Source organism: Pezoporus wallicus, unplaced genomic scaffold (assembly GCF_028554395.1).
Source record: "Pezoporus wallicus isolate ANWC-B61680 ecotype Strahan unplaced genomic scaffold, APGP_CSIRO_Pwel_v1 scaffold_2584, whole genome shotgun sequence".
Lineage (NCBI taxonomy): Eukaryota > Metazoa > Chordata > Aves > Psittaciformes > Psittacidae > Pezoporus > Pezoporus wallicus.
The window spans coordinates 8629458-8645053 of NW_026642851.1; the positions used below are offsets into that span (position 1 = coordinate 8629458).

Below are 15596 nucleotides of genomic sequence, written 5' to 3' on the forward strand. Positions count from 1 at the left end.
GAAGGAGGACATGAAAAGCTCAGCTAGTCCTGTTCTTCACTTGATAAAAGGGGACGTGGTTGTATTCTTGCAGACTTCTAAGAGACCTTCTCAAAGTAGAACTTGTACTGCAACAGCTGTCTCCTACTCTATATTACTGTGGACACTCATGCCACTGCAAATTAAAGAAGAGCCCCTAGAATTATTTCAGTGTTTCCCATGAGAGCATTTCTCATCCTGACCATGAGATGAAGGAAACAGGGAGGGATGCCACTTGCTTTCAGTACTACAAGGTTGGTCTATAACTTCCTACCTTTGAAACTATCAATCCCCCATATCTGCATCACAGAGGAGGCAAAACGTGTCATCTGTTAGGGTGGGAGTCCAGCAGGACTTGCACCGGTGACTGTGGTTGGCCGATTTTCAATTTGTCCATCTTGATATAAATGAAGTAGTAATTTAGTCACCTCAAGGTGTTTTTTTAGGAATGATTTCCCGAAGTTCCCCACTCACAGCTGGAATAAAAGTGAGCCTAGAAAATAAGCCGGTACATGCTTAACAGGACTGCTAAAGTTCACTGGAAAAGACCTTCACTCCTTTATGTTAACTCTTTCTAAAAACAACATTAAAACAATTCTATCAAGCAGCCTTGCTAAATAAAACTGTAATACTTAGATAATACATTTACAAGTCCTTATATGCAGTAACAAAACCCATCTTTTTTTACAGAGTGTTGCAATAAACACCCCATCATTTTCTGTCAATTCAGGCAATTTTCATTTTTCTGCACAGCATGAGGACAATATTACCATTAACAAAATAAAGTATCATCAGCATGTTGACATATTTGATCAGCTGTGAAGCATAGGTTTCAAACATGTAATTTTTTGAGCTGTCTTGAAAGTCAAGCTTAAAGCTGAACATTCGCAATAAATTCTTTATGACCCTGTACTCTCATAATTTTTTTGTATAAATACAGCCTCGAGATTCCTTAATAAGAACTTTTCCTATGTCATTTAAAAGAAAAAGAAGATTCGTATCTTCTTGCTTTCCCATGGTAATGCTAGCGAGATGTGAGTAAAAGATAACACAATGCATACAATTCATTGGCAAAGCATGTGTGCCATTTTTAACTCTTTTTGGAAAAATAGAAGGTAAAATTCCCATTTTTGCTCTGTCTCCTCTACCCCTGGAGATAATCTGTGGAGTGATGTGGCATCAGTGAAGACTAAATCCTGAATTATATCTGTCTCAGTTCTATGTGAAAACTCAACATTGCTCTTTCTCACAGGTAGCCCTATTTCACTGGAATGGGTTGCCCAGGGCAGTTGTGAATGCTCCATCCCTGGCAGTGTTCAAGCCCAGGCAGGACAGAGCCTTGGGCGACACGGTTTAGTGCAAGGCGTCCCTGCCCATGGCAGGGGGTTTGGAACCTGATGATCTTAAGGTCCTTTCCAACCCTAACTATTCTATGATTCTGTGAACCTACTGGGGCTTGATGTCAGTCCGTCTCAGTGCAAATTACATACCTAAGCCCCAGCTTTCTTTTTTTGGTGTATTCTCCAACCTATATTGTCACCAGTTCTGTGAAAAAATTGTTTTTAGCCTACAGAAATGTTCTCATCTCTATTTATGATTTTAGTATTTTCTCCTGCCTTCCACTCAATAACACTGTGCTATTGCTATTCCTAGATTCCTGCACAGCCCTGAATCCTGCTCTTGGTGCCATTTCCCCTTTTTTCACCTCACTGCCTGCATTTTTTCTGTTTCGTTTGCCTTCCAGTTTCTTTCTTTCCCCTTTCCAGAAGCTAAGGTATTTCCCCCACATTGTTTTTTCTCCTTTCTGCTGTGGTTTCCCCTTTTTAGCTCATCCTATTCTTTCCTTTCTTCCCATTCACTTTGCCATCACTCTGCTGTGTGCTGTCTTGGGTAAACAGGCAGTCCCTCTCCTTTACTACTATTCACTATTTCTGCTGGTTGCCAGGGAGACAGACAGTGCAATAGGTGTCATTTCTGCATATGATTACCTGTGTAAGGAAGAGAATGTGCATTCAACAGGGACAGCTACCTATAGAAAACCTAAAGGGTACACGCACTCATGAGTAGTTTTATACTGGAAGGCTTGTAGGCTAACAATTCCCTCTTGTTCACCTGCTTTGAGATGGCTTCTCAATTTCTTTACTGAAGTTGCCTGGGTGTCAGAACTGAGGAATAATAAATCCCTTTTGAAGTCCATTTTAATGAAAATAAAAAAAAAGGTGTTCAAAAGTTGCTGTTTTTTCTGACACTCAAGTTGCTTTCATTTATTTTAAAAAACTTTTATCTACCCATCATCTATTCTCAAAGAGTACCAGACTCCACTTTTACACTAATTTACACCAATTTAAGATTTAAAGCAAGTTTATCTCACTGGGGAGGCCAGGGTAGCTCGATTCAGGCATTTAAGAATCAGTCATTTGCCTACAGAGTTTTGTTCAACTGCCACCAATTTCTATCCCTGAAAACCATATTTGTGGTTTAGAAGATACCTACAAATAAACTAGTATCTACAACAGTATATTCTGTATTTGATGTAAATTAATAAACTTTTTGCACAAGACAACTGATCCAAAATAAATATATAAACATAGCTGAAATATATGCTGAAATGAGAAGTCTTCCATTAGGAGAAGCAGGTTATTACCTGTTCCTTAAACACGGGGTAAAATCTTGGCAACACACTTGCCACAGCTGACTTTGTTGAGCTCTCCCTTAACAATGCCAAATGGGGAAGCTGGTTTAATTCAGTTGTTTCTGGTCCATGCTCTTGGGCTCAGGAGCATAGATCTTAAACACAACTGCATTAGATTTGCAGGTATTTCAAGTGAATAGTCAATTTTGCTCTCAAATACTACTTAAGTATGCTTAACTCACAGAGTTTTAAATGGTCAAACTACATCTATGAGCCCATACAGTAACAGCTTTTCTAACACTTAAGAAGTCTATTTGAGCATAACCATGGTTCTAGTGCATTTGATAAGTAAAAAAATGTTCAGCTGAGGTAACGCCTGAAAAGTGGTGAGAATTCTACTAATAACTGATAGTACGCCAATAACAAATGCAGCCCAAACCAACTGCAAATTATTAAAATGTGACTAAAGGCAGTATTTCATACTATGTATCAGAAAATACTACAGCAGTTAGAAATAGGCTATCATGGAAATTCAAAGGATAACATGTGATATACATTTGTATTTACCATAACAGTTAGAAACCTGTCTGGTTCATGCTCTAGGCCAGTTTGCCTTTAAATATAAATAGAAGGCTGGTTCACACATGATGGATTTTATATTCTAGTCATAAATACCAAGATGCTTTGCAACTTCAAGCATGCAGAAGGACATTATTCCCTGTTTCCTTAGAAGTGATGGGCTTAGTTGGTTGTTGCTTTTTTTTCTTTCTAAAATCTGCAAGAGAAAATAATGATCTCTTGTGTTTCGACTCAGTACTGAAAGCGTCAGACTCATCTGATGAGTTGACAGAAAGCGTCAGTGTTTAGACTGAAGTGTTCACCATCTGTCTGAGGTTGTGGGCCTGACTGCCACTAGAAAAAAGGCAGGCATCACATCAGACAGGGTAAATGAATTAAGCAACTCATAATTTTGGATAGGAACTATAATTTACAATTGTCAGGACTATTATTTACAATTCAACAGGTTTAATTTGGAATTGCTATATATACTTATATGCTGTTTCTATAGTAACCTCTCCTGACACTCCTTCAAGCCTGGTTCATTTTTAGGTATTTACACATTTCTAGCATGTAGCCTTTGATCTGGAATTCAACCTTTTTGGTTTTACTCTTGATAATTTCTTAAACTTGCAATAGTGGCAGTAATACTGTAAATTGCGATGCACCTAACTTGGTTACTTTTGCAAAGTGCCATGTGGTATTACAACAGACCTCTACCCAGAGATGAGAAAGGTAATACCTCAGCCAAATTGAACTTACTTTGGTTTTCACTCCTAACAAGTTACTGGCCATTCTGTTTCCTGAACACAACCTGATTTCTGTAAGGTGTACAATCATGTCAACTATAACTTTGGTTAATCAAAACCCAAGAAATCTAGACTGGGTATTTTTTGCCTTACAAGTGTTTACAGGCTATGCAATTCCTGCTTCTTTTGCAAATACCTAAGTAGACAGACTGTAACTATAACCTCAGCTCTTCACAGTTCCAAAAACCAGACAGGCTATTGTACCTTCAGACAGATGGGAGAGAGGGATGGAAAGAACTGGATGGGTTTGTGGACTACAAATCACCATGACCTCCAGTTACTGATGAAATAACCTTCGTATCTACTTTCTGGTGGCAGTCTACACATCTCTTTTTAATCTTTTGGTAACTTCACAAAAAATCTTTGGTACGTGGAGTTACATTTTGGAGGGGTTCATGGGAGAACTGCCCTGCTACGTTTTTCTGCTGACCACACTAACTCCCAGATGCCTCGTCAGTAGCTTTATAGTTCAAAAATGTACAAGTAGAATGACAGATATTTTGCAAGCGCTAGGGATGAAGACTGTTTTGGTGAATGAAGAACATACCCAGCCTCTCACACTTCTGACTTCTCATGGTCCCCTCCCCAGTATTCTTTGTTTAAAGATAGCTGTCCTCTTGCATTTATCGTTAAGCAGTTCAACATTTGGTAGGGCTTGTTGGGTCCCAAAGCAAGGACAGAGGTACTTCCAAGGTTTAGAACAATTCTATCAGCTTGGAACTGTCAGTTGTAATTAGGAAAAAGGAGAGTAATACTATGGTTTAAGCTTTATTCAGAGTTTTAACCCAGGGAAGAAACCTGGAATGAATTTGTAGAGCGGGGGGGGGTGGAGGAATGAGAAAGGAAAGAGATGATCTGTCATAAATGGCACGGATTTCACTCATAATATTGTCAGAAGTAGCCAGAAGATATTTAGTGCCTTCTTCCTTCTTGGGCAGGTGGAAAAGGGTACAAGATACCAAGGGTTTACAAGTTACTGTTCAGATGAGAGGGGAGGCTGCAGTGCAGACCTCGGGGTGTAGAGGGTGCCTGGACTGGTCTTGTGAGGGAATGGTGCACAATGGGCAGGGCTGCACTCGGTGCTCCCTGGTGGAGGTCCTCCTGCAGCAGGTGGCTGAGCTGCGGGATGCTGTTAATAGACTGTGAGATGTCAGGGAAGCTGGGAATAAGCAGGAATGCTTGCTCCCGGCCCAAACTGTGCAGGGGCCTCGAGCTTCACCTCTATCTCATGAAGGAAAGAAGGAGACCGTTAACCTGGGAAGCTGGGAATTAGTGACAAAAAAAAAAAACCAACAAAAAAAAGGAGGAAAAGGACAACCAAAAGCAAGGGGCTTCGCCCTAAATCTGTTGTCCCGATGCAGAACCGCTTTGCTGTCCTGCAGGGGGCTAAAGAGGAAGCACACTCGAGCCAGAAACAGCCGGCTGATGCACTGCTAAAGAAGATCTCTACTGGCGCTGCTAGGAAAAAGCGGCGGGTCGTAGTAGTAGGGGACTCTACACTGAAAGGGACAGAAGCACTCGTCTGCCAGCCAGACCCTGTCTCAAGGGAGGTGTGTTGCCTACCGGGGGCACGGATCAGGGATGTGGCAGAGAGGCTGCCTGCTCTAGTAAGTCCCACGGACTATTACCCACTCCTGGTGATACATGTGGGTGCTAGGGATGGGGAACATGCTAGCCTGGGGAACATAAAGAAGGAGTACAGAGCCCTGGGGGAGGTGGTTAGGGGCTCTGGAGCTCAGGTGGTCTTTTCATCAATTCTCCAGGATACAGGGGAGGACCTAAAAAAAGCTAGAAGGATTGGCCAGGTTAATGAATGGTTAAAAGGGTGGTGTCATAGGGGTTTGGGTGTCTTGAACACGGGACCCAAGCTTGTAGGCCAGGTCTAGTGGGGGCTGGTGGAAAAGAGCATTTTGGTAGAAAGCTTGCCAGACTGGTCAAGGAGACTTTAAACTAGATGTATTGGGGGAGGGGGGCATCATTCCATCCCAACACACCCAGTCAGTTGCCAGCACCTATAATAAATGCTCGGAGCAATGCAGAGATATCCCAGCCGCTACAGCCAATGAGCCAGCTTCAGTTGGAGCTTGGCTCAGATGCCTGTGTACAAACGCCCATAGCATGGGGAACAAACAAGAGGAATTAGAGATGTGTGCACATCTATGGGGGTATAATAGGCATCGCAGAAACATGGTGGGATGACTCCTACTACTGGAGCGTTGGAATGGAAGGTTACAGGCTCTTTAGAAAAGACAGGCCTGGCAGGTGGGGAGGGGGAGTTGCCCTTTATGTTAGGGATAGGCTGGAGAGTATGGAACTCTGTCTGGGGACAGGTGAGCAGTCCACAGAGAGTTTGTGGGTCAGGGTTAAAGGGAATAGAGCTATGGGAGACATTACTGTGGGGATCTGTTACAGACCGCCTGATCAAGGAGAACCTGTGGATGAAGCACTCCATAGACAGATAGGAAAAGCCTCACGCTCGCAGGCCCTTGTTCTCATGGGGGACTTCAACCACCCTGACATCTGTTGGAAGGATGGTATGGCCCGGCACAAGCAATCCAGGAGGTTCCTCGACTGTGTGGAAAACAACTTCCTTCTGCAAGTAATAGAGGAGCCGACAAGGAGAGGTGGCGTGCTTGACCTCATACTCACCAACAAGGAAGGGCTCGTTGGAAATGTGACTCTCCAGGGCAGCCTCGGATGCAGTGATCACAAGATGCTCGAATTTGAGATCCTCAGGACAGTGAGAAGAGCGTGCAGCAAACTCACTGCCCTGGACTTCAAAAGAGCAGACTTTGGCCTCTTCAGAAACCTGCTTAGTAAGGTTCCATGGGATATAGCCCTAGAGGGCAGGGAGGCCCAAGACTGTTGGTTGATATTCAAGGATCACCTGCTGCAAGCTCAGGAGTGTTGCATCCCAACCAGAAGAAAGTGCAGCAGAAGGGCCAGGAGACCTCCTTGGATGGATAAGGAGCTCCTGAGGAAAATTCAAATGAAAAAAGAGGCTTAGAATAAGTGGAAGCAAGGACAGGTGGCATGGGAAGAGTACAGGGATGTTGTCCAGGAAGCTAGGGACCAGGTTAGGAAAGCTAAGGCCCAGTTTGAATTAAACTTAGCTAGAGGTATTAAAGATAACAGGAAGGGATTCTACAAGTACATAGCAAATAAAAAACAGACTAGGGAGAATGTAGGCCCCCTCAGGAAGCTCTCGGGAGAACTGGCTACACAGGATTTGGAGAAGGCTGAGGTTCTTAATGACTTCTTTGCCTCGGTCTTCACTGACAAAGGCTCTGACCAAACCACCCAGGTCTTGGAAGGCAGATGCAGGGACTGTGAGAATGAAGACCTTGGGCCCACTGTAGGAAAGGAACTTGTTCGAGACCATCTTAAAAATCTGAATGTGCACAAGTCCGTGGGTCCTGATGAGATCCATCCGCGGGTCCTGAAGGAGCTGGCGAATGAAGTTGTGAAGCTGCTGGCCATCATATTTGAGAAATCATGGCAGTCAGGTGAAGTTCCCGACAACTGGAAAAAGGGAAATATAATCCCCATTTTCAAGAAGAGGAAAATGGATGATCTGGGGAATTACAGAGCAGTCAGTCTCACCTCTGTGCCTGGCAAAATCTTGGAGCAGATTCTCCTGGAAGGCATGCTAAGGCACATGAAAAACAACAAGGTGCTTGGTGACAGCCAGCATGGCTTCACTAAGGGGAAATCCTGCCTGACCAATTTGGTGGCCTTCTATGATGGGGCTACGGAGCTGATGGACAGGGGTAGAGCAGTTGATGTCATCTACCTGGACTTGTGTAAAGCATTCGACACTGTCCCACATGACATCCTTGTCTCTAAATTGGAGAGACATCAATTTGATGGATGGACCACTCGGTGGATAAAGAACTGGCTGGATGGCCGCACACAAAGAGTTGTAGTCAGTGGCTCAATGTCCAGCTGGAGACCAGGAACGAGTGGCGTCCCTCAGGGATCGGTGTTGGGACCGGTCTTGTTCAACATCTTTGTCGCTGACATGGACAGTGGGATTGAGTGTGCCCTCAGAAAGTTTGCCGATGACACCAAGCTGTGTGGTTCGGTTGATATGCTGGAGGGAAGGAATGCCATCCAGAAGGACCTTGACATGCTTGTAAGGTGGGCTGATGCCAACCTCATGAAATTTAACCATGCCAAGTGCAAGGTCCTACACCTGGGTCGGAGCAATCCCAGGCACATCTACAGGTTGGGCAGAGAAGAGATTCAGAGCAGCCCTGCAGAGAAGGACTTGGGGGTGTTAGTTGATGAGAAAATGAACATGAGCTCGCTTCAGTGTGCATTTGCAGCCCAGAAAGCCAACCGTATCCTGGGCTGCATCAAAAGGAGCGTGACCAGCAGGTCGAAGGAGGTGATCCTGCCCCTCTGCTCTCGTGAGAACTCACCTGGAGTACTGTGTGCAGTTCTGGTGTCCTCAACATAAAAAGGATATGGACCTCTTGGAACAAGTACAGAGGAGGGCCATGAGGATGATCAGGGGACTGGAGCACCTCCCTTATGAAGATAGGCTGAGGAAGTTGGGGCTGTTCAGCCTGGGGAAGAGAAGGCTGAGTGGAGACCTCATAGCAGTCTTCCAGTATCTGAAGGGGGCCTATAGGGATGCTGGAGAGGGACTCTTCATTAAGGACTGTAGTGATAGGACAAGGGGTAATGGGTTAAAACTTAAACAGGGGAAGTTTAGATTGGATATAAAGGGGAAATTCTTTCCTGTTAGGGTGGTGAGGCACTGGAATAGGTTGCCCAGGGAGGTTGTGAATGCTCCGTCCCTGACAGTGTTCAAGACCAGGTTGGACGAGGCCTTGGGTGATATGATTTAGCATAAGGTGTCCCTGCCCACAGCAGGGGGGTTGGAACTAGATGATCTTCAGGTCCTTTCCAACCCTAATTATTCAATGATTCTATAATTGATAGATGATCTAACTTCAGGTTGCCCAGGGGTACTTGATCTCTAACAAGGGAGAAACAGTTTTCTAAAATTCACACGAATCACCTCTCTAGTCTTCATGCACGTGAGAAAGGTTGTTCCTCCTAGGATGATCCCTGCACTACATAAATGGGTTGAACATGTCTACACACTCCCTTCCTTGGATGACTGAACCTTTCAAATACAGCTCTGCTGTAAGGGCAGTCTCGCAAGGACATGATGTAAGGACATGCCACTAGAAGTCCCAAAGTAGTCCCAAGCACAATCACACCTGGGCTGTGAAGCATATTTAGCTGGGCCAGAAATTTTCACTTACGTGGTGAGTGCGGCTGGTAGTCAGTGAACTGAAAGTGGAGAAAAGCAAACAAGCAGACTTTTCCCTAGAAATCTTGTACTTGGTTCATTTGTGTGTAATTACAAGTAACCTCTTTAACTGTAGCAACAATTACAATTAAGAAAGATACTGGGCAGTAAGTTAAGTATGTAAATAAGTACAGGGAACTTAACATTTCCTCTACGGGCAGAAGAAACTCTGCTAAAATAAACTGAACTCAAGAGAAGTTGTTCTAGTGACAAAGATTTCCACAGAAGTACCAGTGCAGTAGCTGAAAAGTCTTGTACTACTGCAACTATGCCATCCAATAGAACCATAAAGTCACATCAATACCAGCAAATTAGAAGAGTCTTGGACTGTCCTCTGGCATCAGTTCTAGTTGGAATGGAATAACTTACATCTAAATTCTTAAATTCTCCTCTAAAACATGATGATACTCAAACTCCTACATAAGAATAACTGACCTGAGTTAATACCTTAACCCTTGCCAAGAATTATGTGGGAGACAGCTAGCTGGTCCAAAGGAAAACCACAACAGGGACCATTAATGAGCTCAAGTGCCAAAAGATGTTACCTGGCATTGCACTGTTTGCTAGCAGAAAGGCAGTCTAAGGCCAATCTGCGTGGAATGAATCTGTCAAGGGAATTATTAAAACCTTTCCACCAGGACAATAGGTTTTCTAGACTTTATCAGGAAGGCTAAGATAAGCTTCACTTGTCTGAAAAATATCTAGAGAAATGAGAGGACAAACTGCTGAACCTAATGATTCCAAACATTCAAATTCCAGCAGCAACACACAGGACACGATATCAGCTGTCTCCAGAATAAGCGGGATTTAATTTAGATTTTTTTTAATTATTTCAAAGTAATTTACTTGTTCAGTAAATTGCTGAAGATACTGCAATTAATTTATTTCATTAAAAAGTCCAATTATTAAACTGTCTCAGTACTTGAGTTCTTCTGCATTTACAACTCTTTGTAATGTGCTCTCAAGTTCAGAGACAAAGAAACACAAGTCATATCTTTATGAATCTTTCTGAGGTATCTCAATGAGAGCTATTCTTCCACTCAGATGTTCTCCCAGTACAAAATGAAACTAGATGCCTGGTACAGGTAACTTTCAGATCGTTATCCCTTGTAACCTAGCTTATTAGGGTCACTGATGTTTGAAAGCATTAATGAAAAAAAGAGTACAAATTATGTAGTTCATTCACATTAGCACTGTCTTCATTAGCACTCTTGAAAGGAGATGACTGTTGTGAAAGGCAATATGACTTTTCAGCTGGATTAAGTCTCAAAATCTGGATCATTAATAATAGCTTCTAATGTCAAATACAAAAAGGACTAGAACTTTAATGCCCTACAGACTGAACCCAAAATTGTAAGTCTGAAAACTCTAATAAGAAATAACCCCCATTACAATTAGATAATAGTTTAAAAATTTCTCTTTGGTAAAACTGTATTTAAAAGACTGGTTTATGAACACCTCATAGTGATGATATTTATCTACATTAAAACAAACACATGGTGATCCTGTATGTTATTTAAACAGAACAACAACATGCAGAGAGAGAAAAGAGTTCATATCACTGAAGGCCTTCCAAGCTACTCTGGACTTGGAGGGCATTCAGAGATCTTCCTTCAACACAGAAAGGGAAGAGAGGGAGACAGTCAAGCAGCACCACAAAGATGGCTGGAACACCCCAAGCACCCTGAAAGCATGCTTTTGTTTCCCCTCCACCTCAAATGATGACTTTAAAACTGGTTCTACAGAAGTAACAGTATTTAAAAAACCTCAACAAACAAAAACATTGCAAGAAAAAAACCAACACAAAACCTCAAACAAAACCCAAACAAAAAACCAAAACCCACCTAAACTAGCTGTAAAATAGCTCCAACCCTAAATACCCCAAAGTTTTTACCTGAAATCTCAACTCAGAAAAGTGAACAAGAAAATGGAAAGGGTAAAACCCCCTTCCTATTTGGTATCAGGTTTTAGATGATTTTGAGAGGCTTTTCCAATTTCTGCAGTTATAGAGCTTATTCAAACAGATCTAGGGCTAAGGAAATCATCACTGATTTTATCAGGGCTTCTCCTACTTCCCAAGTTCTGCTCTCTCTCCATGCCATCAGACAAATTATTCATTGGCACAGTATGACTGCTGGATTTGAGGGATCATAACTGTTCAGTTTTGACTTTATTGCTGTTCATGGAAATTCACACTGGCAAAACCTGGTTTTCTATTTGTAGGAATTCTACATTAATTAAATCTAATTTTTCATTTCTCATATAATATAACATTAATTGTTTGAAATCTGTTGTTAGTGAAACACAGAACATTTGGTGATCAGACCAGGAAGAAAGAGGTCACCTGCACTGCTGATACACATGTAATCAGGTATCTGTCTCCAAGGTAGTCCAGAAACAAGTATCTTCATCCCTGAGAGTACACTAGCAGAAAGATCTTCCTAGTAAGGTGAAAAAGCTTCTGCGGCCTCCAAGTTAGTGCTGTCTATCATATAAATATATCATTTTACTTAAAGCTAGCTTTAGCTATTTAGAAAAGTGCAGCCTTGTGAACTGCAGACATACAGTAAATTGCTCGTGTAAAAGCAGAAACATCTGAAGTGACTTTTCCCCTAATTACTCATTTAAAACTTTCAACACTCTAAAAAACCCTGACATTATAATATCTAAGAAGAGATCCCACACCCTGATAGTATTTGGCATATTACCTGATGGTATTTCTTCAGGATGTTGTGCATTTCTGCTACATCTTCACTTGTTATAGTTTTGATGATATATCTTTTGTCGTAGGACGTATGAAAGCGGGCACCACTGCGTGCTTGTGAATCATTGGCAAGGGGTGCGCTTCTTGTCAATGAATTCTGTCAATTGATTTAAAAGAAAAAAAAAAGCATCGTCAGACAAAACTATCCAAATTTTAATTAGAACAAATATAAGTCACGTTTATTTTTTAATCTTTTTCAATACATCTGCATTGAGCTGAATTCTGCAGAGCATGTAATCACAGACCACATTATCTCGACAAATCACTTCAAAAAATATTCTGAGAACAAAAGAACGACTGGGGGAAGGTATTGCCCATCAGTGGTTCAGAAGTCATTCTAAATGCTGAATGAGAATTTATGGCACTTTGTTATGTGTACTTTATTAGCTTTTGGGAAGAAAATCTACAGTGATTAAAAATCCAAAAGGAACACAGTATTATATCACAATAACTATAAATAGAGGATTAATCTGTAGGAGCAGTATCACTTTAAAACTGAGCAAGACTGTTCTTGAGGCAGTGTGGTTTGGTAACATTAAAAAGACCCCAATGAGGTTGATGAGCTCTACTACCACAGCTATAACAATGATTTCATATCTAGTGTTAAGCAAGTAATGTTATTGTACGGTACACCTCCTTTTGTAAAATATGCCTACCTACCTACAAACCCAAGGGGTAAAAGGTTAGTTAATGACCATGTAGTAGTTAGAAGAAAAACCTGCTAGAGGTTAGTGACCATTTTTAGACTGAAGCCTGAGACTACTTGTGCTTGAGACAGTAGCAAAAGAAGCCTTCTGCTTTTTTAGAAAATAAAAAATAGATTAGATTTCTTTATATTTACAAACAGTAAAAATACATTAGACAAGGTATAACAACCTGCTTTTGGCTGGAAGCATCTTTCTTTACCATTATGAGTTTATGCCAGTTGCTACATACATGAATTACACCACTACTTTTTTTTTTAGTAACAGCAGCAGCACAGCCATGAGAAAACAAGATGATGTTCTTACACCCCATGTGTACTTCCCCAAAAATGGACCATATTCTGAAAAGGTTAAACAAGTTTATTACAGACTGCTGGAACACTTCCCTGTTTATAAAATAACCCTTCCCCAAGCTGCTGCTATTGTTCCTTATTGTACTGTACTGCACAAACAGTAAATCTTGCTAAATTGAAATATACTCCCCCCCTTCCCAGTGCAATGTCCTCCCTGCCAGAAGAAAAGCCATTTTCACAGAAAGTTTTAATAAAATTCTGTATGCAAATTGAAAGGCTGCAGATTCCCCAATAGCAGAGGTTCAGCTCTAGCAGCTACAGAGGAGGACATGTTTGCGTGGTTTGATAAGGCACCATGGAATTAAGACACAAGCCAGATTTACACTGGAAGAACGATGATGCTTTCAGAAAGTAATTACAAATAAGCTCAGTCTACCACAACCAGGTACCAGACCTACAAAATTTTCTTTTTATGTCAGCTATGTCTTATTTGGAAGTTTTTGCCGCTGATGAACCTCTTCCATAGTTACCAAGCTCTATGCACTTCAGCAGGAGCTGCACACACAGGCTCAATCCCAGATTAGTAACTTTGACAGAGTAGTAACTTCAGCCAAGAGATGAGGGCAAGCATAGCCCCAATTTAAGAAGGCGCACTTGAATTCATATGACTATGTCACCATACTTTGAGACCCACTGACTTCAACAGGATAAATTTATCCCAAATGTGGAATGCTTTCTGAAGTCAGTTTAATATCAAATAAAAATATTTTCCCACAAGGTTACTCTGTTCAACTGAAATATTCAGAATTAACAGGCATAACAGTAAACTACCTAAAAGCTCTACAGGCTCATACTAGAATGAAAACCTTTATTATGACATGCAGGAGAAATAAAACTTTGCGCTCTTCTCCAGCATATTTCTAGGCTTGTGCAACAAACTACTATCATTACTATTACCTAAAGTGATGTCTTTCTCCATTATCCTCTCTATTCACAGAAGAAAGAAGGGATGTGGGTACTTCCCTAATATTTATAAATAAAGAGTTTTTCTAGACTGATCATAACAGAGCTTTAGGGACAACAACTGCAGACTCAGTTCCTTATCCACACAGGCTTTTGGACAGCCAGTTTTAACATAGAATCATAGAATAGTTAGGGTTGGAAAGGACCTTAAGATCATCTAGTTCCAACCCCCCTGCTCATGGGCAGGGACACCTCACACTAAACCATGCCACCCAAGGCTTCATCCAGCGTGTCCTTGAACACTGCCATGGATGGAGCATTCACAACTTCCTGGGGTAACCCATTCCAGTGCCTCACCACCCTAACAGTAAAGAATTTCTTCCTTATATCTAATCTACACTTCCCCTGTTTAAGTTTTAACCCGTTACCCCTTGTCCTACCACTACAGTCCCTAATGAAGAGTCCATCCCCAGCATCCCTACAGCCCCCCTTCAGACACTGGAAGGCTGCTATGAGGTCTCCACATAGGCGAGTCCTGATAACACCATTGCTTCACATGGTATTGAAGATACTACAAGAAGGAAATTTAAATACTACTGCAGTTTTCTTTACCTGTTTTCAGCTGTTTCCTATTCAAATCAGTTTCCCACCATTCCACCACTCGTGTTTTTATGTACTGATAAAGTCTATTGAAGAGAACAAGTATCATAAATAGGTAATTTTTTTTTTAATGCTGCACTTGATATCAGCACTCCATTAATCTTCAAACAGAACCATTAATAGTGCAGCAACCCTTTCTGTTCTAGAGTCACGACCTGGCTTTGTTTTTAGGGCAAATATTTAATATGCTTAAGATGAAAAACTTAGAAATTAAAAAAAAAAAAGTGCAAATTCAGTTACCTTCACCACAAACTGGAAAATATGATGTAACATAATAATTACTTTTTATTTGGAAAAAAACCTAAGCATGGGTAATCATTAGTGTATGTAGCGAATTAAACTACTGCTAAGTTATTAGGCTGTAATTCACCTAGCAATAATAAAAGCTGCTGGGTAGTTATTTGTTATTGTTCCCAGCAGAAAAAGCTGCATTATTCTGAGGTTAACTATTGCAACAAAGCAGTAACCAGAGTTTTCTGAATATATTTTACCCAGAGAACCCTCGTCTTCAAACTGTAAGCAATGTAGTATAAACCTCAAAAGCAATTAACCTGGGGGAAGACTTAAGTTGCTTAGCTATAAAAAGCTGCAAAAAAGTATACTTGCTAATCTGCTACTGGACCTCTGAAGGAGGAGGGAAAGAGGAAAGATGGGAAGGAGAACCTGAACTAACATTATTCTGCAAAATTTCAGATATTCTTAAGATATTTTAACATTCTCCACCAAAAGACTTGTCAGATTTGAATGAAATTCAGACCTGGTACTGAATGAAATATCTTGCTAGCAATGTCTTGACTGAGATACAAGACAATGGGACATGCTGCATTTTTCGACTTTTCAGTTGCTGAAGCTCAGTTACTACTTCTATG

The 15596-nt window shown here is 41.4% G+C and overlaps 1 protein-coding gene across 2 annotated transcripts in view; it reads right to left on the reverse strand.

The window, feature by feature from the left end:
* The window catches only part of PIP4K2A (phosphatidylinositol-5-phosphate 4-kinase type 2 alpha), a 113752-nt gene that overhangs the window by 24115 nt on the left and 74041 nt on the right, over nt 1-15596 (reverse strand). For both annotated transcript variants that reach the window (XM_057432443.1, XM_057432441.1), the window contains exon 4: nt 12052-12204. In XM_057432443.1, the coding sequence (XP_057288426.1) occupies nt 12052-12204 (153 nt within the window). The remainder of the gene's footprint in view (nt 1-12051; nt 12205-15596) is intronic.